Below are 26,688 nucleotides of genomic sequence, written 5' to 3'. Positions count from 1 at the left end.
CCTTTTTGAAATCGGACAACGTGGTTCGATTCAGGAGAGGTGTATCTATAAAATGGTGTAAAATAGTCATATGTTTGAGAAATTGAAGTTATAGCATTTATGAGGTTTTGTATTTCGCGCCACGCGATTCCACTGGCTGTTGACTAGGGTGGAAGCGTCCCACGTTCCCAGACAGGTTAACTAAAATTGTGACCTTTTCTGAAGAAGATTTGTGGTTATGTTAGTGGAAGAACATTCAACTGTATGTGTGTGTGTGTGTGTGTGTGTGTGTGTGTGTGTGTGTGTGTGTGTGTGTGTGTGTGTGTGTGCTCACCCATGATGTTGAGGATGTTGTCTGCTATCTCAGTAGGTGTGACTGTTCCCTGCTTGCTGTCAGTCTGCAGTATATCCAACATAGACTCCAGCTTGTTCAACGTGCTGTTCTGACATTCCTCACAGATAAACTCACCACTCACCGCCTGACACACACACACACACACACACACACACACACACACACACACACACACACACACACACACACACACACACACACACACACACACACACGTCAATACTTTAGTTTCCTAGAACACAAACTTTCCAATACTCAATAACTTTATGTCGGGTGAGACGGGGGAAAAACTCCATCTTTCTCCCTTCCTCTCACCCTGCCCCTCTACCCTCCCTCCATCCCTACCCCTCTACCCTCCCTCCATCCCTACCCCTCTACCCTCCCTCCCTGCCCCTCTACCCTCCCTCCCTCCCTACCCCTCTACCCTCCCTCCCTCCCTACCCCTCTACCCTCCCTCCCTCCCTACCCCTCTACCCTCCCTCCCTCCCTACCCCTCTACCCTCCCTCCCTCCCTACCCCTCTACCCTCCCTCCCTGCCCCTCTACCCTCCCTCCCTCCCTACCCCTCTACCCTCCCTCCCTCCCTACCCCTCTACCCTCCCTCCCTCCCTACCCCTCTACCCTCCCTCCCTCCCTACCCCTCTACCCTCCCTCCCTCCCTACCCCTCTACCCTCCCTCCCTCCCTACCCCTCTACCCTCCCTCCCTGCCCCTCTACCCTCCCTCTCACCCTGCCCCTCTACCCTCCCTCCCTGCCCCTCTACCCTCCCTCTCACCCTGCCCCTCTACCCTCCCTCCCTCCCTACCCCTCTACCCTCCCTCCCTCCCTACCCCTCTACCCTCCCTCCCTCCCTACCCCTCTACCCTCCCTCCCTCCCTACCCTCCCTCCCTGCCCCTCTACCCTCCCTCTCACCCTGCCCCTCTACCCTCCCTCCCTCCCTGCCCCTCTACCCTCCCTCCCTGCCCCTCTATCCTCCCTCCCTCCCTACCCCTCTACCCTCCCTCCCTGCCCCTCTACCCTCCCTCCCTCCCTCCCTACCCCTCTACCCTCCCTCCCTGCCCCTCTACCCTCCCTCTCACCCCTGCCCCTCTACCCTCCCTCCCTCCCTACCCCTCTACCCTCCCTCCCTGCCCCTCTACCCTCCCTCTCACCCTGCCCCTCTACCCTCCCTCCCTCCCTACCCCTCTACCCTCCCTCCCTGCCCCTCTACCCTCCCTCTCACCCTGCCCCTCTACCCTCCCTGCCCCTCTACCCTCCCTCTCACCCTGCCCCTCCCTCCCTCCATGCCCCTCTACCCTCCCTGCCCCTCTACCCTCCCTCTCACCCTGCCCCTCCCTTCCTCCCTGCCCCTCTACCCTCCCTGCCCCTCTACCCTCCCTCTCACCCTGCCCCTCCCTTCCTCCCTGCCCCTCTACCCTCCCTGCCCCTCTACCCTCCCTCTCACCCTGCCCCTCCCTTCCTCCCTGCCCCTCTACCCTCCCTGCCCTTCTACCCTCCCTCTCACCCTGCCCCTCCCTCCCTCCCTCCCTCCCTGCCCCTCTACCCTCCCTGCCCCTCTACCCTCCCTCTCACCCTGCCCCTCCCTCCCTCCCTGCCCCTCTACCCTCCCTCTCACCCTGCCCCTCCCTCTCACCCCTGCCCCTCAACCCTCCCTCTCACCCTGCCCCTCCCTCCCTGCCCCTCTACCCTCCCTGCCCCTCTACCCTCCCTCTCACCCTGCCCCTCCCTCTCACCCCTGCCCCTCCCCCCGTCTGCCCCTCTACCCTCCCTCCCTGCCCCTCCCGCCCTCCCTGCCCCTCTACCCTCCCTCCCTGCCCCTCCCGCCCTCCCTGCCCCTCTACCCTCCCTCTCACCCTGCCCCTCCCTCCCTCCCTGCCCCTCTACCCTCCCTGCCCCTCCCTCCCTGCCCCTCTACCCTCCCTGCCCCTCCCTCCCTGCCCCTCTACCCTCCCTGCCCCTCCCTCCCTGCCCCTCTACCCTCCCTCTCACCCCTGCCCCCCCTCCCTCCCACACTGTGGGTGTGTGTGTGTATGTGTGTGTGTGTGTCTCACCGTGCATTGTGCCAGGGCAGGGTTCTTCATGTGTGTGTGTGTGTGTGTGTGTGTGTGTGTGTGTGTGTGTGTGTGTGTGTGTGTGTGTGTGTGTGTGTGTGTGTGTGTGTCTCACCGTGCATTGTGCCAGGGCAGGGTTCTTCATGGTGTCTGTGTGTGTGTGTGTGTGTGTGTGTGTGTGTGTGTGTGTGTGTGTGTGTGTGTGTGTGTGTATATCACCGTGCATTGTGCCAGGGCAGGGTTCTTCATGGTGTGTGTGTGTGTGTGTGTGTGTGTGTGTGTGTGTGTGTGTGTGTGTGTGTGTGTGTGTGTGTGTGTGTGTGTGTGTGTCTCACCGTGCATTGTGCCAGGGCAGGGTTCTTCATGGTGTGTGTGTGTGTGTGTGTGTGTGTGTGTGTGTGTGTGTGTGTGTGTGTGTGTGTGTGTGTGTGTGTGTGTGTGTGTGTCTCACCGTGCATTGTGCCAGGGCAGGGTTCTTCATGGTGTGTGTGTGTGTGTGTGTGTGTGTGTGTGTGTGTGTGTGTGTGTCTCACCATGCATTGTGCCAGGGCAGGGTTCTTCATGGTGTGTGTGTGTGTGTGTGTGTGTGTGTGTGTGTGTGTGTGTGTGTGTGTGTGTGTGTGTGTGTGTGTGTGTGTGTGTGTGTGTGTGTGTGTCTCACCGTGCATTGTGCCAGGGCAGCAGAGGTCTGCTGGATGTCGTTAACTGTAGTCAGGTCGAGGGCCGTGAGAGCTCTGGTGATGTCACTACGCACGATGACCCGGTAACCGCGCTCCGCCCTGGATACTATCGGTGACTGACGGGTCTGCTCATACTGGGGGAGGAGAGGGACAAACAGAGCAAATAATACAAAACACTATATATATATATTTTCAAATTCTGTGATGAGAGGAGAAGGGGGAGGAGAAGAGTAGAAGAGGAGAAGTAAACGAGAAAAGAGAAAGTAGAAGAGGAGAAGGGGAAAGAGAGAGGAGAAGATGGGAGGAGGGAGGAAAGAGAGAGGAGAAGATGGGAGGAGGGAGGAAAGAGAGGAGAAGATGGGAGGAGGGAGGAAAGAGAGAGGAGAAGATGGGAGGAGGGAGGAAAGAGAGAGGAGAAGATGGGAGGAGGGAGGAAAGAGAGAGGAGAAGATGGGAGGAGGGAGGAAAGAGAGGAGAAGATGGGAGGAGGGAGGAAAGAGAGGAGAAGATGGGAGGAGGGAGGAAAGAGAGGAGAAGATGGGAGGAGGGAGGAAAGAGAGGAGAAGATGGGAGGGAGGAAAGAGAGAGGAGAAGATGGGAGGATGGAGGAAAGAGAGGAGAAGATGGGAGGAGGGAGGAAAGGAGAGGAGAAGATGGGAGGAGGGAGGAAAGAGAGGAGAAGATGGGAGGAGGGAGGAAAGAGAGAGGAGAAGATGGGAGGAGGGAGGAAAGAGAGAGGAGAAGATGGGAGGAGGGAGGAAAGAGAGGAGAAGATGGGAGGAGGGAGGAAAGGAGAGGAGAAGATGGGAGGAGGTAGGAAAGGAGAGGAGAAGATGGGAGGAAAGGAGAGGGGTAGTTAACAGGTGGTTGCTATTCATAGACAACACCATGGGAAATCACTCTCTCTCTCTCTCTCCTGACTGAGGGTTTCTGTCTCACTGGCTGACCACATTGATGTCTGCTTGACTGATGGGTACAGGGGGAGAGGACTGTAGGTGGAGAGAGAGAGAGATAGACATACAGGGGCAGAGAGAGAGATAGACAGACATACAGGGGGGAGAGAGAGAGACAGACGTATAAGGGAGAGAGATAGACAGACATATAGGGAGAGAGAGAGAGAGACAGACATATAGGGGGAGAGAAAGATAGACATATAGGGAGAGAGAGAGATAGACATACATACAGGGGGAGTGTACTGTAGGGAGAGAGAGAGACAGACAACATATAGGGAGAGAGAGAGAGATAGACATATAGGGGGAGAGAGATAGATAGACATATAGGGGGAGAGAGATAGATAGACAGACATATAGGGGGAGTGAGAGAGATAGACAGACATATAGGGGGGAGAGAGAGAGAGATAGACATATAGGGGGAGAGAGAGTGAGACATATAGGGGGAGAGAGATAGATAGACATATAGGGGGAGAGAGATAGATAGACAGACATATAGGGGGAGAGGGAGAGATAGACATATAGTGGGAGAGAGATAGATAGACATATAGTGGGAGAGAGAGAGAGACAGACATATAGGGGGAGAGAGATAGATAGACAGACATATAGGGGGAGAGAGATAGATAGACAGACATATAGGGGGAGAGAGAGAGAGATAGACATATAGTGGGAGAGAGATAGATAGACATATAGTGGGAGAGAGAGAGAGACAGACATATAGGGGGAGAGAGATAGATAGACAGACATATAGGGGGAGAGAGATAGATAGACAGACATATAGGGGGAGAGAGAGAGATAGACAGACATATAGGGGGAGAGGGAGAGATAGACATATAGTGGGAGAGAGATAGATAGACATATAGGGGGAGAGAGAGAGATAGACAGACATATAGGGGGAGAGAGAGAGATAGACAGACATATAGGGGGAGAGAGAGAGATAGACAGACATATAGGGGGAGAGAGATAGATAGACATATAGGGGGAGAGAGATAGATAGACAGACATATAGGGGGAGAGAGAGAGAGATAGACAGACATATAGGGGGAGAGGGAGAGATAGACAGACATATAGGGGGAGAGAGAGAGATAGATAGACATATAGTGGGAGAGAGATAGATAGACATATAGGGGGAGAGAGAGATAGACAGACATATAGGGGGAGAGAGATAGATAGACATATAGGGGGAGAGAGAGATAGACAGACATATAGGGGGAGAGAGAGAGATAGATAGACATATAGGGGGAGAGAGAGAGACAGACATAGGGGGAGAGAGAGAGATAGATAGACATATAGGGGGAGAGAGATAGATAGACATATAGGGGAAGAGAGATAGATAGACAGACATATAGGGGAGAGAGAGAGATAGACATATAGGGGGAGTGAGAGAGATAGACAGACATATAGGGGGAGAGAGAGAGATAGACATATAGGGGGAGAGAGAGTGAGACATATAGGGGGAGAGAGAGATAGACATATAGGGGGAGAGAAAGTGATAGACATATAGGGGGAGAGAGAGAGATAGACATATAGGGGGAGTGAGAGATAGACATATAGGAGAGAGAGATAGACATATAGGGGGAGAGAGAGACAGACATATGGGGGAGAGAGAGATAGACATATAGAGGGAGTGAGAGATAGACATATTGGGGGAGAGAGATAGATAGACAGACATATAGGGGGAGAGAGAGAGATAGACAGACATATAGGGGGAGAGAGAGCGATAGACAGACATATAGGGGGAGAGAGAGAGATAGACAGACATATAGGGAGAGAGAGCGATAGACAGACATATAGGGGGAGAGAGATAGATAGATAGACATATAGGGGGAGAGAGAGAGATAGACAGACATATAGGGGGAGAGAGAGCGATAGACAGACATATAGGGGGAGAGAGATAGATAGATAGACATATAGGGGGAGAGAGAGAGAGTAACAGACATATAGGGGGAGAGAGAGAGAGATAGACAGACATATAGGGGAGAGAGAGAGATAGACAGACATATAGGGGAGAGAGAGAGATAGACAGACATATAGGGGGAGAGAGAGAGATAGACAGACATATAGGGGGAGAGAGAGAGATAGACAGACATATAGGGGGAGAGAGAGAGATAGACAGACATATAGTGGGAGAGAGAGATAGACAGACATATAGTGGGAGAGAGATAGATTGACATATAGGGGGAGAGAGAGAGATATATAGGGGGAGAGAGAGAGATAGACAGACATATAGGGGGAGAGAGATTGATAGACATATAGGGGGAGTGAGATAGATAGACATATAGGGGGAGTGAGATAGATAGACATATAGGGGGAGCGAGAGAGAGAGAGAGATATTTAGGGGAGTGAGATAAATAGACATATAGGGGGAGAGAGAGATATAGACATATAGGGGGAGAGAGAGAGATAGACATATAGTGGGAGAGAGAGAGATATACATATAGGGGAGTGAGATAAATAGACATATAGGGGGAGAAAGAGATATTAGACATATAGGGGGAGAGAGAGAGATAGACATATAGGCGGAGAGAGAGAGATAGACATATAGGGGGAGTGAGAGATAGACATATAGGAGGAGAGAGAGATAGACATATAGGGGGAGTGAGATAGACAGACATTTAGGGGAGAGAGAGACAGACATATAGGGGGAGAGAGAGATAGACATATAGAGGGAGTGAGAGATAGACATATAGGGGGAGAGAGAGATAGACAGACATACAGGGGGAGAGAGCGATAGACAGACATATAGGGGAAGAGGGAGAGATAGACAGACATATAGGGGGAGAGAGAGCGATAGACAGACATATAGGGGGAGAGAGATAGATAGATAGACATATAGGGGGAGAGAGAGAGATAGACAGACATATAGGGGGAGAGAGAGCGATAGACAGACATATAGGGGGAGAGAGAGAGAGATAGACAGACATATAGGGGAAGAGGGAGAGATAGACAGACATATAGGGGGAGAGAGAGAGAGATAGACAGACATATAGGGGAAGAGGGAGAGATAGACAGACATATAGGGGGAGAGAGAGAGATAGACAGACATATAGGGGGAGAGAGAGAGAGAGACAGACATATAGTGGGAGAGGGAGAGATAGACAGACATATAGGGGGAGAGAGAGAGACAGACATATAGTGGGAGAGAGAGATAGACAGACATATAGTGGGAGAGGGAGAGATAGACAGACATATAGGGGGAGAGAGAGAGACAGACATATAGTGGGAGAGAGAGATAGACAGACATATAGTGGGAGAGAGATAGATAGACATATAGGGGGAGAGAGATAGATAGATATATGGGGGAGAGAGAGAGATAGACAGACATATAGGGGGAGAGAGATTGATAGACATATAGGGGGAGAGAGAGAGAGATAGACATATAGGGGGAGTGAGATAGATAGACATATAGGGGGAGTGAGATAGATAGACATATAGGGGGAGTGAGATAGATAGACATATAGGGGGAGCGAGAGAGAGAGAGAGATATTTAGGGGGAGTGAGATAAATAGACATATAGGGGGAGAGAGAGATATAGACATATAGGGGGAGAGAGAGAGATAGACATATAGTGGGAGAGAGAGAGATATACATATAGGGGAGTGAGATAAATAGACATATAGGGGGAGAAAGAGATATTAGACATATAGGGGGAGAGAGAGAGATAGACATATAGGCGGAGAGAGAGAGATAGACATATAGGGGGAGTGAGAGATAGACATATAGGAGGAGAGAGAGATAGACATATAGGGGGAGTGAGATAGACAGACATTTAGGGGAGAGAGAGACAGACATATAGGGGGAGAGAGAGATAGACATATAGAGGGAGTGAGAGATAGACATATAGGGGGAGAGAGAGATAGACAGACATACAGGGGGAGAGAGCGATAGACAGACATATAGGGGGAGAGAGATAGATAGATAGACATATAGGGGGAGAGAGAGAGATAGACAGACATATAGGGGGAGAGAGAGCGATAGACAGACATATAGGGGGAGAGAGAGAGAGATAGACAGACATATAGGGGAAGAGGGAGAGATAGACAGACATATAGGGGGAGAGAGAGCGATAGACAGACATATAGGGGGAGAGAGATAGATAGATAGACATATAGGGGGAGAGAGAGAGATAGACAGACATATAGGGGGAGAGAGAGCGATAGACAGACATATAGGGGGAGAGAGAGAGAGATAGACAGACATATAGGGGAAGAGGGAGAGATAGACAGACATATAGGGGGAGAGAGAGAGAGATAGACAGACATATAGGGGAAGAGGGAGAGATAGACAGACATATAGGGGGAGAGAGAGAGATAGACAGACATATAGGGGGAGAGAGAGAGAGAGACAGACATATAGTGGGAGAGGGAGAGATAGACAGACAGACATATAGTGGGAGAGAGATAGATAGACAGACAGACATATAGTGGGAGAGGGAGAGATAGACAGACATATAGGGGGAGAGAGAGAGATAGACAGACATATAGTGGGAGAGAGATAGATAGACAGACATATAGTGGGAGAGGGAGAGATAGACAGACATATAGGGGGAGAGAGAGAGACAGACATATAGTGGGAGAGAGAGATAGACAGACATAGTGGGAGAGGGAGAGATAGACAGACATATAGGGGGAGAGAGAGAGACAGACATATAGTGGGAGAGAGAGATAGACAGACATATAGTGGGAGAGAGATAGATAGACATATAGGGGGAGAGAGATAGATAGATATATGGGGGAGAGAGAGAGATAGACAGACATATAGGGGGAGAGAGATTGATAGACATATAGGGGGAGAGAGAGAGAGATAGACATATAGGGGGAGTGAGATAGATAGACATATAGGGGAGAGAGAGAGAGATATTTAGGGGGAGTGAGATAAATAGACATATAGGGGGAGAGAGAGAGATAGACATATAGGGGGAGAGAGATAAATAGACATATAGGGGGAGAGAGAGATATACATATAGGGGAGTGAGATAAATAGACATATAGGGGGAGAGAGAGAGATAGACATATAAAGGGAGTGAGAGATAGACATATAGGGGGAGTGAGATAGATAGACATATAGGGGGAGAGAGAGATAGACAGACATATAGGGGGAGAGATAGATAGACAGACATATAGGGGGAGAGAGATAGATAGATAGACATATAGGGGGAGAGAGAGAGAGATAGACAGACATATAGGGGAAGAGGGAGAGATAGACAGACATATAGGGGGAGAGAGAGAGAGATAGACAGACATATAGGGGAAGAGGGAGAGATAGACAGACATATAGGGGAGAGAGAGAGAGATAGACAGACATATAGGGGGAGAGAGAGCGATAGACAGACATATAGGGGGAGAGATAGATAGACAGACATATAGGGGGAGAGAGATAGATAGATAGACATATAGGGGGAGAGAGAGAGAGATAGACAGACATATAGGGGAAGAGGGAGAGATAGACAGACATATAGGGGAGAGAGAGAGAGATAGACAGACATATAGGGGAGAGAGAGAGATAGACAGACATATAGGGGGAGAGAGAGAGATAGACAGACATATAGGGGGAGAGAGAGAGATAGACAGACATATAGTGGGAGAGAGAGATAGACAGACATATAGTGGGAGAGAGATAGATAGACATATAGGGGGAGAGAGAGATAGATAGACATATAGTGGGAGAGAGAGAGATAGACAGACATATAGGGGGAGAGAGAGAGATAGACAGACATATAGTGGGAGAGAGAGATAGACAGACATATAGGGGGAGAGAGAGAGATAGACAGACATATAGGGGGAGAGAGAGAGATAGACAGACATATAGTGGGAGAGAGAGATAGACAGACATATAGGGGGAGAGAGATAGATAGACATATAGGGGGAGAGAGATAGATAGACATATAGGGGGAGAGAGATAGATAGACAGACATATAGGGGGAGAGAGATTGATAGACATATTGGGAGAGAGAGAGAGAGAGAGAGAGAGAGAGAGAGAGATATAGGGGGAGAGAGAGAGAGAGATATTTAGGGGGAGAGAGATAGATAGACATATAGGGGGAGAGAGATAGATAGACATATAGGGGGAGAGAGATAGATAGACAGACATATAGGGGAGAGAGATTGATAGACATATTGGGAGAGAGAGAGAGAGAGAGAGAGAGATAGACATATAGGGGGAGAGAGAGAGAGAGATATTTAGGGGGAGAGAGATAGATAGACATATAGGGGGAGAGAGATAGATAGACATATAGGGGGAGAGAGATAGATAGATATATGGGGGAGAGAGAGAGATAGACAGACATATAGGGGGAGAGAGATTGATAGACATATTGGGAGAGAGAGAGAGAGAGAGAGAGAGAGATAGACATATAGGGGGGGAGAGAGAGAGAGATATTTAGGGGGAGTGACATAAATAGACATATAGGGGGAGAGAGACAGACATATAGGGGGAGAGAGAGATAGACATATAGAGGGAGTGAGAGAGATATACATATAGGGGGAGAGAGAGATAGACAGACACACCTGGTAGCCAGAAATCTTTCTGATTGAGAGGGGGTTAAATACTTATTTCCCTCATTAAAATGCAAATCATTTTAAAACATTTTTGACAATTTGTTGTTGTTATTCTGTCTCTCACTGTTCAAATAAACCTACTATTAAACTGATAGACTGATAATTTCTTTGTAAGTGGGCAAACGTACAAAATCAGCAGGGGATCAAATACTCTTTTCCCTCACTGTAGATAGATAGATAGATAGATAGATAGATAGATAGATAGATAGATAGATAGATAGATAGATAGATAGATAGATAGATAGATAGATAGATAGATAGATAGATAGATAGATAGATAGATAGATAGATAGATAGATAGATAGATAGATAGATAGATAGATAGATAGATAGATAGATAGATAGATAGATAGGAGTGTATCCTACCTCATTGAGAACAGTGATCAGGACCAGGGACAACTCTCTGACCCTCTGTGAGTCTCCCTGTTTCAGTAGCTGTCTGAGTGTGGTGGAGGTCAGCTCACTGAGCCAGTGGGGCAGGCTGCTGTAGCCTGGAGGACTGTCTGGAAGAACCACCTCCACAGAGCTAGGGACAGACACAATAACAACACACACACACACACACACACACACACACACACACATTGTGAGATAACACACACACACACACACACACACACACACACACACACACACACACACACACACACACACACACACACACACACACACACACACACACACACACACACACACAGACAAACACACATGATAAGAACCCACACACATGCAGAAATTAATCTTCACAGTGTGTGCCCAATGTGTCTTAATGGCCCTTACTTGTTGAGAGCGATGCTAGCTGCCCCCTGGTGGTCTTCTACAGTAATGGATGCTGACACCCTGTATCGACCTGATCTGAACCCAGGGGGCAGGAAGGCAGAGTGCTCTGGACTGGTCCCTTTATACACACAGAACTCCTCACAGTGCATGTCACTGCAGCGAGTCACCAACAGGCTATACAGGAGAGGGGTCTCTGATACGCCCAGGTCACTGTAACCTAGAGGAGGGAGAGGAGAGTCACAGTGTCTGACACACTCAAGACTTCGGGAGGAGAGACGAGAGAGGAGGGAGGAGAGAAAGATGTCGAGTAGAGTAGAATAGAGTAGAACAGAATAGAGTACAGTAGAAAAGAGTAGAGTAGAATATAACAGAATAGAGTACAGTAGAAAAGAGTAAAGTAGAATATAACAGAATAGAGTACAGTAGAAAAGAGTAAAGTAGAATATAACAGAATAGAGTACAGTAGAAAAGAGTAAAGTAGAATATAACAGAATAGAGTACAGTAGAAAAGAGTAAAGTAGAATATAACAGAATAGAGTACAGTAGAAAAGAGTAAAGTAGAATATAACAGAATAGAGTACAGTAGAAAAGAGTAGAGTAGAATAGAGTAGAATAGAATATAATGGAATACAGTATAGTAGAATAGAGTATAGTAGAATAGAGTAGAGTATTGGAGAATAGAGCAGAGTATAGTAGAATATAGGAGAATAGAGTATAGGAGAATAGAGTAGACTATAGTAGAGTACAGTACAGTATAATAAAAAGAAGTAGAGAATAGTAGAATAGAGTAGAGTATAGTAGAATAGAGTAGAGTAAAATAGAGTACAGTAGAAAAGAGCAGAGTAGAATAGAGTAGAATATAGTATAGTAGAATAAAGTATAGTAGAATAGAGTATTGGAGAATAAAGTATAGTAGAATAGAGTAGAGTATAGTAGAATAGAGTAGAGTATAGTAGAATAGAATACAGTAGAGTATAGTAGAACAGAGAAGAATAGAGTATAGTATAGTAGAACGGAGTTGAGTATAGAAGAATAGAGTAGAGTATAGTAGAATATAGGAGAATAGAGAAGAGTATAGTAGAATAAAGTATAGGAGAATAGAGTAGAGTATAGTCGAATAGAGTAGAGTACAGTATAGTAAAAATGAGTAGAGTATAGGAGAATAGAGTATAGTATAGTAGAATAGAGTAGAATAGAGTAGAGTATAGGAGAATAAAGTAGAGTATAGTAGAATATAGGTGAATAAAGAAGAGTATAGTAGAATACAGTATAGGAGAATGGAGTAGAATATAGGAGAATAGAGTAGAGTATAGTAGAATATAGGAGAATAAAGAAGAGTATAGTAGAATAGAATAGAGTATATGAGAATAGAGTAGAGTATAGTAGAATATAGGATAATAAAGAAGAGTATAGTAGAATAGAGTATAGTAGAATAGAGTAGAGTATAGGAGAATAGAGTATAGTAGAATATAGTAGAATAGTGTATAGTAGAATAGAGTATAGTAGAAAAGAGTAGAGTATAGGAGAAAAGAATAGAGTATAAGAGAATATAGGATAATTTACAAGAGTATAGGAGAATAGAGTATAGGAGAATAGAGTAGAGTATAGGAGAATAGAGTATAAGATAATATAGTAGAGTATAGGAGAATAGCGTATAGGAGAATAGAGTATAGTATAGTAGAATAGAGTATAGTAGAATAGAGTAGAGGAAAAAAGAGAATAGGAGAATAGAGTAGAGTATAGTAGAATAGAGTATAGTATAGGAGAGTAGAGTATAGTGGAATAGAGTATAGTATAGTATAATAGAGTAGAGCAGAGTATAGGAGAATAGAGTAGAGTATAGTAGAATAGAGTAGATTATAGTAGAATATATTAGAGTAGAATATAGTAGAGTATAGTAGAATATAGTAGAGTAGAATAGAGTAGAATAGAGTATAGTAGAATTGAGTATAGGAGAATAGAGTAGAGTACGGAGTATAGGAGAATAGAGTAGAATAGAATATAGTAGAATAAAGTAGAGTACAGAGTATAGGATAATAGAGTAGAGTATAGTAGAACAGAGTAGATAATAGTAGAATATAGTAGAGTAGAATATAGTAGAGTATAGTAGAATAGAGTAGAGTGTGTCTACCTGAACAGTTGAAATGCACCCTGTCCACCAGTGTTCTGATCGGTCCCCCCTCTCCTCCTCCCCCCGTTCGGAGGTCACATTGCCCGCCCTCCGGGGGCATGTTGGGCTGTAGCGTGATGGACGCCACGCCCTCGCGGTCCATGTTGCCGTCGGTTACGTGGAGGGTGAAGACGTAGGAGTCTCCGTCTCGCAGGATGCCCTGGCGGAGAACCAGGTTCATACCGTCACATCCGGTTGTTGTGCTGCTGGAGTCCAGGACCAGGGTCTCCTTACGATGGGTGACTGCTGTCCAACGCTACGGGGGAGGAGAGGGAGAATTAATGTCTGCTGGAGTCCAGGACCAGGGTCTCCTTACGATGGGTGACTGCTGTCCAACGCTACGGGGGAGGAGAGGGAGAATTAATGTCTGCTGGAGTCCAGGACCAGGGTCTCCTTACGAAGACGCTAGGAGAGGAGGGAGGGAGAGGGAGAGAGAGAGAGAGAAAGAGAGAGGGAGACAGATAGAAAGAGAGAAGTGAAAGGTATTTTACTGTTGATAGTTCCAGTCTAAACTGTTGTCAGAGAGGAGAGGTCAGGTCATACAGAACATGTTGAGATGTTTAACAGTAATTATATTACAACTCCAATCTGACATTTAAATGAATGATATGTACTCATTGATTCTTGAAAAATATATCTTAGAAACTTTTCTGCAAAATTAACATGTGTAAATATTTGTATGAGCATAAGATTCAACAACTGAGACATAAACTGAACAAGTTCCACAGACATATGACTAACAGAAATGGAATAATGTGTCCCTGAACAAAGGGGGGTCAAAATCACAAGTAACAGTCAGTATCTCGTGTGGCCACCAGCTGCGTTAAGTACTGCAGTGCATCTCCTCCTCATGGACTGCACCAAATTTGCCAGTTCTTGCTGTGAGATGTTACCCCACTCTTCCACCAAGGCACCTGCAAGTTCCCAGACATTTCTGGGGGGGAATGGCCCTAGCCCTCACCCTCCAATCCAACAGGTCCCAGACGTGCTCAATGGGATTGAGATCCAGGCTCTTCGCTGGCCATGGCAGAACACTGACATTCCTGTCTTGCAGGAAATCACGCACAGAACGAGCAGTATGGCTGGTGGCATTGTCATGCTGGAGGGTCATGTCAGGATGAGCCTGCAGGAAGGTACCACATGAGGGAGGAGGATGTCTTCCCTGTAACGCACAGCGTTGAGACTGCCTGCAATGACAATAAGCTCAGTCCGATGATGCTGTGACACACTGCCGCAGACCATGACGGTCCCTCCACCTCCAAATCGATCCTGCTCCAGAGTACAGGCCTCGGTGTAACGCTCACTCCTTCGACGATAAATGCAAATCCAACCATCACCCCTGGTGAGACAAAACCGCGACTCGTCAGTGAAGAGCACTTTTTGCCAGTCCTGTCTGGTCCAGCGACAGTGGGTTTGTGCCCATAGGCGACATTGTTGCCGGTGATGTCTGGTGAGGACCCTCAGTCCAGCCTCTCTCAGCCTATTGTGGACAGTCTGAGCACTGATGGAGGGATTGTGCGTTCCTGGTGTAACTCGGGCAGTTGTTGTTGCCATCCTGTACCTGTCCCGCAGGTGTGATGTTCGGATGTACCCATCCTGTGCAGGTGTTGTTACATGTGGTCTGCCACTGCGAGGGCGATCAGCTGTCCGTCCTGTCTCCCTGTAGCACTGTCTTAGGCGTCTCACAATACGGACATTGCAATTTATTTTCCTGGCCACATCTACAGTCCTCATGCCTCCTTGCAGCATGCCTAAGGCACGTTCACGCAGATGAGCAGGGACCCTGGGCATCTTTCTTTTGGTGTTTTTCAGAGTCGGTAGAAAGTCCTCTTTAGTTTTCATAACTGTGACCTAAACTGCACACCGTCTGTAAGCTGTTAGTGTCTTAACGACCGTTCCACAGGTGCATGTTCATTAATTGTTTATGGTTCATTGAACAAGCATGGGAAACAGTGTTTAAATCCTTTACAATGAAGATCTGTGAAGCTATTTGGATTTTTAAGAATGATCTTTGAAAGACAGGGTCCTGAAAAGGCGACGTTTCTTTTTTTGCTGAGTTTAAATGCCTCATGAGCTTAGTCCAACTGACGTACCCCACCAGAACCCAAAATAGAAGCTTTTTTTGACTCCAATGTCAGTAAATGTCATTTTAAACAAACAGTGTAAAGCCTTAAAACATGGTTCCACTGTAATATCATGGATGGTCAGTCGTCCATAGTTCTGTCTATGAATTTGAGAGTGGTTACGTTTCTCCAGCCTCGTCCCTCAGCTCTTTACTAAAATAGTGGCGGGGGTGTTGTTTTTTATTGAACCGTAGATTGCCCCTTTAAACAGGACAGAGCAGATGCCAAATAGAGTTGGAGGGGTCAGTAGTTACCGTTTCAACTTTTAAATGGTCCTAATGTCAGCCAGTCTAATAGCAGCTAATGGACTTCAAATCCCAGTTGTAAAGGGCTAGAGAGGCAGCGGCCGCTGGCGTGTGTGTGTGTGTGTGTGTGTGTGTGTGTGTGTGTGTGTGTGTGTGTGTGTGTGTGTGTGTGTGTGTGTGTGTGTGTGTGTGTGTGTGTGTGTGTGTGTGTCTGAGGTTTAACTCAATCTAACCACTCACCACCTTCAATTTCAGACGCGTCCCAAATGGCATCCTATTCCCTATGTAGTACACTACTTTTGACCAGGGCACTACTTTACCATAGGGCTCTGGTCTAAAGTAGTGCACTATTTTACCATGGGGCTCTGGTCTAAAGTAATGCACTACATAGGGAATAGGATGCCCTTTGGGATGCGATCTTTAACTCCCATTCTCTCATTCTCTACCGATGATATAACCCAGAGAGAGACTGGGGAAGAGAGAAAGAGAGAGACTGGGGAAGACAGAGAGACTGGGGAAGACAGAGAGACTGGGGAAGACAGAGAGACTGGGGAAGACAGAGAGACTGGGGAAGACAGAGAGACTGGGGAAGAGAGAGAGACTGGGGAAGAGAGAGAGACTGGGGAAGACAGAGAGACTGGGGAAGACAGAGAGACTGGGGAAGACAGAGAGACTGGGGAAGACAGAGAGACTGGGGAAGACAGAGAGACTGGGGAAGACAGAGAGACTGGGGAAGACAGAGAGACTGGGGAAGACAGAGAGACTGGGGAAGACAGAGAGACTGGGGAAGACAGAGAGACTGGGGAAGACAGAGAGACTGGGGAAGAGAGAGAGACTGGGGAAGACAGAGAGACTGGGGAAGAGAGAGAGACTGGGGAAGACAGAGAGACTGGGGAAGACAGAGAGACTGGGGAAGACAGAGAGACTGGGGAAGAAAAAGACAGAGTGTGAGAGAGAGCGAGCAAGAGCGCGAGAGAAAATGGGGGAGAGAGAGAGAGAGAAAATGAGGAAGAGAGCGAGAGAAAATTGGGAAGAGAGAGAGAGGGGATAAAAATTAGAGGATGTGGAAATGTAGAGCTGTGGTACGATGACCTCATCTTACTGAGACAGGGGATCACTGACCTCATCTTACTGAGACAGGGGGACACTGACCTCATCTTACTGAGACAGGGGGACACTGACCTCATCTTACTGAGACAGGGGATCACTGACCTCATCTTACTGATACAGGGGATCACTGACCTCATTTTACTGAGACAGGGGGACACTGATCTCATCTTAGTGAGACAGGGGGACACTGACCTCATCTTACTGAGACAGGGGGACACTGACCTCATTTTACTGAGACAGGGGGACACTGACCTCATCTTAGTGAGACAGGGGGACACTGACCTCATCTTACTGAGACAGGGGATCACTGACCTCATCTTACTGAGACAAGGGGACACTGACCTCATCTTACTGAGACAGGGGGACACTGACCTCATCTTACTGAGACAGGGGATCACTGACCTCATCTTACTGATACAGGGGATCACTGACCTCATTTTACTGAGACAGGGGGACACTGACCTCATCTTAGTGAGACAGGGGGACACTGACCTCATTTTACTGAGACAGGGGGACACTGACCTCATCTTAGTGAGACAGGGGATCACTGACCTCATCTTACTGAGACAGGGGATCACTGACCTCATCTTACTGAGACAAGGGGACACTGACCTCATCTTACTGAGACAGGGGGACACTGGTAGACTCAGAGTGGCTAAGTAATTCAAAGGCATAGGGCCAGAGGTGACACACACACACACTTTCAAGTCTTACCCCGCGGTGGAAGTGGTGACAGTTGGTGCAGGTTCCAGCCAGGTAGACATAGGAGTTCTGACTGACCTCGAAGATGGACCGGGCCTTACAAGACACACACTCCAGATAGACCATGGGGATACGACCACTCTGGACCATCACCTGGGAGAAACACACTATTACACACACTGTTCCACCATGGAGATACGACCACTCTGGACCATCACCTGGGAGAAACACACTATTACACACACTGTTCCACCATGGAGATACGACCACTCTGGACCATCACCTGGGAGAAACACACTATTACACACACTGTTCCACCATGGAGATACGACCACTCTGGACCATCACCTGGGAGAAACACACTATTACACACACTGTTCCACCATGGAGATACGACCACTCTGGACCATCACCTGGGAGAAACACACTATTACACACACTGTTCCACCATGGAGATACGACCACTCTGGACCATCACCTGGGAGAAACACACTATTACACACACTGTTCCACCATGGAGATACGACCACTCTGGACCATCACCTGGGAGAAACACACTATTACACACACTGTTCCACCATGGAGATACGACCACTCTGGACCATCACCTGGGAGAAACACACTATTACACACACTGTTCCACCATGGAGATACGACCACTCTGGACCATCACCTGGGAGAAACACACTATTACACACACTGTTCCACCATGGAGATACGACCACTCTGGACCATCACCTGGGAGAAACACACTATTACACACACTGTTCCACCATGGAGATACGACCACTCTGGACCATCACCTGGGAGAAACACACTATTACACACACTGTTCCACCATGGGGATACGACCACTCTGGACCATCACCTGGGAGAAACACACTATTACACACACTGTTCCACCATGGAGATACAACCACTCTGGACCATCACCTGGGAGAAACACACTATTACACACACTGTTCCACCATGGAGATACGACCACTCTGGACCATCACCTGGGAGAAACACACTATTACACACACTGTTCCACCATGGAGATACGACCACTCTGGACCATCACCTGGGAGAAACACACTATTACACACACTGTTCCACCATGGAGATACGACCACTCTGGACCATCACCTGGGAGAAACACACTATTACACACACTGTTCCACCATGGAGATACGACCACTCTGGACCATCACCTGGGAGAAACACACTATTACACACACTGTTCCACCATGGAGATACGACCACTCTGGACCATCACCTGGGAGAAACACACTATTACACACACTGTTCCACCATGGAGATACGACCACTCTGGACCATCACCTGGGAGAAACACACTATTACACACACTGTTCCACCATGGAGATACGACCACTCTGGACCATCACCTGGGAGAAACACACTATTACACACACTGTTCCACCATGGAGATACGACCACTCTGGACCATCACCTGGGAGAAACACACTATTACACACACTGTTCCACCATGGAGATACGACCACTCTGGACCATCACCTGGGAGAAACACACTATTACACACACTGTTCCACCATGGAGATACGACCACTCTGGACCATCACCTGGGAGAAACACACTATTACACACACTGTTCCACCATGGAGATACGACCACTCTGAGAGAAGAGAAGATTGCTTCATCATCAGTCCACTTATTTCACCTAAATCACTGAATGCACTTCACATGACCCCTTCACACAGCAGCACTCTACTCTACCTTCCATCTAACATAACAGTAGTGTAGGGAGGGAGGAGAGAGAGAGTGAGAGAGTGAGAGAGTGAGAGAGTGAGAGAGAGAGAGAGAGAGAGAGAGAGAGAGAGAGAGAGAGAGAAGGAGAACGAGAACTTCAACATTTACTGGAAGCTCATTATCTGTATTTCAGGGAACAAGACTGACAGAGAAAGAAAGAAAGAGGGGGAGGGAAAGTGGGTGGGGGTGAGGGGAGTAAAGGAGGAGGGGGGTTGAGAGAGAGAGAGGGGGAGAGAGAGGAAGGGGTTGAGAGAGAGACTAGCATGACAGTAGGTTGGTTTACAGACTAGCAAATGACAGTTAACTCTCCCAAAACATATTCCAGAGCAAGTCCCCGTGCCCTGTAACCTTTTCATTCAAATAATGACCATAATCATGATTACTCCTCTGAGACAAAGGGTGTGTCTCATTCTACCGAGACATACACTCCTTTCCCTTCCTCTCCATGGCTCCACTCTGTCCTGCTTTACTCTCCATTTGAACATCCAAGTTAGCCTGAAATCCACAGACCTGTTTCGTGCTAACGTTCCACTCCTTGTAATCCGTGTCGTGTGCCAATGTTTGGCAGGGCATGCTAGGCGAGCCATGGAACGTTAGCACAAAACAGACTGATACCCAGGCTAGAATCCGGTTGATTTGATCTAGACAATCTCTACTTACTACAATCGCGCGATAGGTCAGTGCTATCCGGGATTGTTGGGACGTCCCTACCCTAAACCTAACCTTAACCCACGACCCTTACCCTAACCAGCCCTCCGCACCTTTCTGATTCTGAGGGGTTGGGTTAAATGCGGAAGACACATTTCAGTTGAATACATTCAGTTGTACAACAGACTAGGTGTCCCCCTTTCTCTCTACCTGAACCTTAAGCCTTCCCATAACCATTTTACATGTCCAATTCAGTGGGTTAGGGACCGTTCCACACAGCCTGGTCAGGTATCAGGTAGTGGTTAGTAGCAGTGGGTTAGGGACCGTTCCACACAGCCTGGTCAGGTATCAGGTAGTGGTTAGTAGCGGTGGGTTAGGGACCGTTCCACACAGCCTGGTCAGGTATCAGGTAGTGGTTAGTAGCGGTGGGTTAGGGACCGTTCCACACAGCCTGGTCAGGTATCAGGTAGTGGTTAGTAGCAGCGGGTTAGGGACCGTTCCACACAGCCTGGTCAGGTATCAGGTAGTGGTTAGTAGCAGTGGGTTAGGGACCGTTCCACACAGCCTGGTCAGGTATCAGGTAGTGGTTAGTAGCGGCGGGTTAGGGACCGTTCCACACAGCCTGGTCAGGTATCAGGTAGTGGTTAGTAGCGGTGGGTTAGGGACCGTTCCACACAGCCTGGTCAGGTATCAGGTAGTGGTTAGTAGCGGCGGGTTAGGGACCGTTCCACACAGCCTGGTCAGGTATCAGGTAGTGGTTAGTAGCGGTGGGTTAGGGACCGTTCCACACAGCCTGGTCAGGTATCAGGTAGTGGTTAGTAGCGGTGGGTTAGGGACCGTTCCACACAGCCTGGTCAGGTATCAGGTAGTGGTTAGTAGCGGTGGGTTAGGGACCGTTCCACACAGCCTGGTCAGGTATCAGGTAGTGGTTAGTAGCGGTGGGTTAGGGACCGTTCCACACAGCCTGGTCAGGTATCAGGTAGTGGTTAGTAGCGGTGGGTTAGGGACCGTTCCACACAGCCTGGTCAGGTATCAGGTAGTGGTTAGTAGCGGTGGGTTAGGGACCGTTCCACACAGCTTGGTCAGGTATCAGGTAGTGGTTAGTAGCGGTGGGTTAGGGACCGTTCCACACAGCCTGGTCAGGTATCAGGTAGTGGTTAGTAGCAGTGGGTTAGGGACCGTTCCACACAGCCTGGTCAGGTATCAGGTAGTGGTTAGTAGCGGTGGGTTAGGGACCGTTCCACACAGCCTGGTCAGGTATCAGGTAGTGGTTAGTAGCAGTGGGTTAGGGACCGTTCCACACAGCCTGGTCAGGTATCAGGTAGTGGTTAGTAGCGGTGGGTTAGGGACCGTTCCACACAGCCTGGTCAGGTATCAGGTAGTGGTTAGTAGCGGCGGGTTAGGGACCGTTCCACACAGCCTGGTCAGGTATCAGGTAGTGGTTAGTAGCGGCGGGTTAGGGACCGTTCCACACAGCCTGGTCAGGTATCAGGTAGTGGTTAGTAGCAGTGGGTTAGGGACCGTTCCACACAGCCTGGTCAGGTATCAGGTAGTGGTTAGTAGCGGTGGGTTAGGGACCGTTCCACACAGCCTGGTCAGGTATCAGGTAGTGGTTAGTAGCAGTGGGTTAGGGACCGTTCCACACAGCCTGGTCAGGTATCAGGTAGTGGTTAGTAGCGGCGGGTTAGGGACCGTTCCACACAGCCTGGTCAGGTATCAGGTAGTGGTTAGTAGCAGTGGGCGAGTGGAGCTACAACCACATGTCTAATCGTGTTCTTTCAGACAGAACACGACTGAAAAACAGCCTGTAAGGAGCTCTGCTCCGTAGCAGACCGCCTTGCTAATGATGATGGGTAATATGCTAATGTGGTAGCTATGGGAGTCAGAACACAAGAAACAACCTTTTCATCAAGTCTGTGTTGGCTGAACATGTATCTGCTGCATAAACAATACCAGTCATAAAACACTAACAAATCAAAACATTTACATATTCTAATTAAACAAATGGACTACAAAGAACAATGTAGAGATGCAGACAACAGAGATCTGAATAGAATAGTAAACATTTCATCTGTCTGTCTGTGTGTGTGTACTCACGGTCTGTCTGTGTGTGTGTACTCACGGTCTGTGTGTGTGTGTGTACTCAGGGTCTGTCTATGTGTGTGTACTCACAGTCTGTCTGTCTGTGTGTGTGTGTACTCACGGTCTGTCTGTGTGTGTGTGTGTGTGTGTGTACTCACGGTCTTGTGTGTGTGTGTACTCACGGTCTGTCTGTGTGTGTGTGTGTGTACTCACGGTCTGTCTGTGTGTGTGTACTCACGGTCTGTCTGTGTGTGTGTACTCACGGTCTGTCTGTCTGTGTGTGTGTACTCACGATCTGTCTGTGTGTGTACTCACGTGCTGTCTGTGTGTGTGTGTACTCAGGGTCTGTCTGTCTGTGTGTGTGTGTGTGTACTCACGGTCTGTTTGTGTGTGTGTGTACTCACAGTCTGTCTGTCTGTGTGTGTGTACTCACAGTCTGTCTGTCTGTGTGTGTACTCACGGTCTGTCTGTGTGTGTGTGTACTCACGGTCTGTCTGTGTGTGTGTGTACTCATGGTCTGTCTGTGTGTGTACTCACGGTCTGTGTGTCTGTGTGTGCGTGTGTACTCATGGTCTGTGTATGTGTGCGTGTGTACTCACGGTCTGTGTGTCTTTGTGCGTGTGTACTCATGGTCTGTCTGTGTGTGTGTGTGTACTTACAGTCTGTGTGTGTGCATGTGTACTCACGGTCTGTGTATGTGTGCGTGTGTACTCACGGTCTGTGTATCTGTGTGCGTGTGTACTCATGGTCTGTCTGTGTGTGTGTGTGTACTCACGGTCTGTCTGTGTGTGCATGTGTACTCACGGTCTGTGTATGTGAGCGTGTGTACTAGCGGTCTGTGTGTCTGTGTGCGTGTGTACTCACGGTCTGTCTGTGTGTGTGTGTGTACTCACGGGCTGTGTGTGTGCGTGTGTAATCACAGTCTGTCTGTGTGTATGTATGTATGTACTCACGGTCTGTGTATGTGTGTGTACTTAGGGTGTGTGTGTGTGTGTGCGTGTGTGTGTGTGTGTGTGTGTGTGTGTGTGTGTGTGTGTGTGTGTGGGGTGTGTACTCACGGTCTCTGTGTGTGTGTGTGCGTGTGTACTCGCGGTCTGAGTGTGTGTGTGTGTGTGTGTACTCACAGTCTGTCTGTCTGTGTGTGTACTCACAGTCTGTCTGTCTGTGTGTGTGTACTCACGGTCTGTCTGTGTGTGTGTGTGTACTCGGTCTGAGTGTGTGTGTGTGTGTGTGTACTCACAGTCTGTCTGTCTGTGTGTGTGTACTCACGGTCTGTCTGTGTGTGTGTGTGTACTCACGGTCTGTCTGTGTGTGTGTGTACTCACAGTCTGTCTGTGCGTCTGTGTGCGTGTGTACTCATGGTCTGTCTGTGTGTGTGTGTGTGTACTCACAGTCTGTGTGTGTGCATGTGTACTCACGGTCTGTGTATGTGTGAGTGTGTACTCAAGGTCTGTGTATCTGTGTGCGTGTGTACTCATGGTCTGTCTGTGTGGTGTGTACTCACGGTCTGTGTATGTGTGCGTGTGTACTCACGGTCTGTGTGTGTGTGTACTCACGGTCTGTGTGTGTGCGTGTGTAATCACAGTCTGTCTGTGTGTATGTGTGTACTCACGGTCTGTGTATGTGTGTGTACTTAGGGTCTGTGTGTGTGTGTGTGTGTGTGGGTGTTTATTCACGGTCTCTGTGTGTGTGTGTGTGTGTGTGTGTGTGTGTGTGTGTGTGTGTGTGTGTGTGTGTGTGTGTGTGTGTGTGCGTGTGTACTCGCGGTCTGAGTGTGTGTGTGTGTGTGTGTGTACTCACGGTCTGTCTGTGTGTGCGTGTGTACTCACGGTCTGTGTATGTGTGTGTACTCACGGTCTGTCTGTGTGTGTGTGTGTGTGTGTGTGTGTGTGTGTGTGTGTGTGTGTGTGTGTGTGTACTCATGGTCTGTGTGTGTGTGTGTGTGTGTGTGTTGTGTGTGTGTGTGTGTGTGTGTGTGTGTGTGTGTGTGTGTGTACTCACGGTCTGTGTGTGTGTGTCTACTCACGGTCTGTCTGTGTGTGTGTACTCAGGGTCTGTCTGTGTGTGTGTGTACTCATAGTCTGTCTGTGTGTGTGTACTCACGGTCTGTCTGTGTGTGTGTGTACTCACAGTCTGTCTGTGTACTCACGGTCTGTCTGTGTGTGTGTGTGTGTGTGTGTGTACTCACGGGCTGTCTGTCTGTGTGTACTCACGGTCTGTCTGTGTGTGTACTCACGGTCTGTCTTTGTGTGTACTCATGTGTTGTCTGTGTGTGTGTGTGTGTACTCAGTGTCTGGCTGTGTGTGTGTGTGTGTGTGTACTCACGGTCTGTCTGTGTGTGTGTCTACTCACAGTCTGTCTGTGTGTGTGTACTCAGGGTCTGTCTGTGTGTGTGTACTCACGGTCTGTCTGTGTGTGTGTGTGTGTGTGTGTGTGTGTGTGTGTGTGTGTGTGTGTGTGTGTGTGTGTGTGTGTGTGTACTCACGGTCTGTCTGTGTGTGTACTCACGGTCTGTGTGTCTGTGTGTGCGTGTGTACTCACGGTCTGTCTGTGTGTGTGTGTGTACTCAGGGTCTGTCTGTGTGTGTGTACTCACGGTCTGTCTGTGTGTGTGTGTGTGTGTGTGTGTGTGTGTATACTCATGGTCTGTGTGTGTGTGTGTACTCACAGTCTGTCTGTGTGTGTGTACTCACGGTCTGTCTGTGTGTGTGTACTCACAGTCTGTGTGTGTACTCAGGGTCTGTCTGTGTGTGTGTGTACTCACGGTCTGTCTGTGTGTGCGTGTGTACTCACAGTCTGTGTATGTTTGTGTACTAACAGTATGTGTTTCTGTGTGTGTGTACTCACGGTCTGTGTGTGTGTGCGTGTGTACTCACAGTCTGTGTGTGTGTGTACTCACGGTCTGTCTGTGTGTGCGTGTGTACTCACGGTCTGTGTATGTGTGTGTGTGTGTACTCACGGTCTGTATGTGTGTGTGTACTCACGGTCTGTTTATGTGTGCGTGTGTACTCACGGTCTGTGTGTCTGTGTGTGCATGTGTACTCATGGTCTGTCTGTGTGTGTGTACTCACAGTCTGTGTGTGTGTGTGTACTCAGGGTCTGTCTGTGTGTGTGTGTACTCACGGTCTGTCTGTGTGTGCGTGTGTACTCACGGTCTGTGTATGTGTGTGTACTAAGGTATGTGTTTGTGTGTGTGTACTCACGGTCTGTGTGTGTGTGTGTGTGTGTGTGTGTACTCACGGTCTGTCTGTGTGTGCGTGTGTACCCACGGTCTGTGTATGTGTGTGTGTGTGTGTGTATGTGTACTCACGGTCTGCATGTGTGTGTGTGTGTGTGTGTGTGTGTGTACTCAGGGTCTGTCTCTGTGTGTGTGTGTACTCACGGTCTTTCTGTCTGTGTGTGTTTGTACTCACGGTCTGTCTGTGTGTGTGTGTGTTCTCAGGGTCTCTGTGTGTGTGTGTGTGTGTGTGTGTGTGTGTGTGTACTCACGGTCTGTCTGTGTGTGTGTGTGTGTGTACTCACGGTCTGTCTGTGTGTGTGTACTCATGGTCTGTCTGTGTGTGTACTCACGGTCTGTGTGTCTGTGTGTGCGTGTGTACTCACGGTCTGTCTGTGTGTGTGTACTCACGGTCTGTCTGTGTGTGTGTGTGTACTCACGGTCTGTCTGTGTGTGTACTCACGGTCTTTGTGTCTGTGTGTGCGTGTGTACTCACGGTCTGTGTATGTGTGCGTGTGTACTCACGGTCTGTGTGTCTGTGTGTGCGTGTGTACTCATGGTCTGTCTGTGTGTGTGTGTACTCACGGTCTGTCTATGTGTGTGTGTACTCACGGTCTGTCTGTGTGTGCGTGTGTACTCACGGTCTGTCTGTGTGTACGTGTGTACTCACGGTCTGTGTATGTGTGTGTGTGTACTCACGGTCTGTGTATGTGTGTGTACTCAGGGTGTGTGTGTGTGTGTGTGTGTGTGTGTGTACTCACGGTCTGTCTGTGTGTGCGTGTGTATCACGGTCTGTGTATGTGTGTGTACTCACGGTCTGTCTGTGTGTGCGTGTGTACTCACGGTCTGTGTAGTAGACTCTGGGGCTATTCCCTCCTTGCGAACCGTCAGTCTGAAGGTGTACTCTACATCTGCCTGGAGCTCAGAGCCAGGGATACCCAGGACAGGACCACTGGACCCCAGACCAAAGTTCAGACTGGAACAGTACAATGGCCCCTGGGAGGAGGGAGGGAGGGAGAGAGACAACTATGATTAAATGATTTATAAATGATTGTGTGTGTCTGACGTTCATCCAACATTATTATTGGTTCCAAGGTTTCCAAGGTGAGGGAATGTTGGTTCAAGGACATGACTCTCCTCTTCAGTCTCTGTTAGTGGTGCAGTTTGGACCACTTATTATCTCCCTCTCTCACCCTCTCTCCTCCCTCCCCCTTTCCCTCTCTCGCCCTTTCTCCTCCCTCTCCCTCTCTCCTCCCTCCCCCTCTCCATC

At 48.5% G+C, this 26,688-nt stretch overlaps 1 protein-coding gene across 1 annotated transcript in view; it reads right to left on the bottom strand.

Moving 5' to 3' along the window:
• The window catches only part of LOC106592167 (polycystin-1), a 184,731-nt gene that overhangs the window by 64,231 nt on the left and 93,812 nt on the right, over window positions 1–26,688 (bottom strand). Inside the window, 7 exon segments of the mRNA XM_045709451.1 lie at window positions 314–458; window positions 3,047–3,199; window positions 10,939–11,098; window positions 11,353–11,569; window positions 13,484–13,778; window positions 17,715–17,855; window positions 26,262–26,414. Coding sequence (XP_045565407.1) covers window positions 314–458; window positions 3,047–3,199; window positions 10,939–11,098; window positions 11,353–11,569; window positions 13,484–13,778; window positions 17,715–17,855; window positions 26,262–26,414 — 1,264 coding nt within the window.

The sequence above is a fragment of the Salmo salar genome, chromosome ssa02, assembly GCF_905237065.1.
Source record: "Salmo salar chromosome ssa02, Ssal_v3.1, whole genome shotgun sequence".
Lineage (NCBI taxonomy): Eukaryota > Metazoa > Chordata > Actinopteri > Salmoniformes > Salmonidae > Salmo > Salmo salar.
The sequence above is the reverse complement of the archived record's forward strand: the minus strand, read 5'-3'. Positions and strand labels throughout refer to the sequence as shown.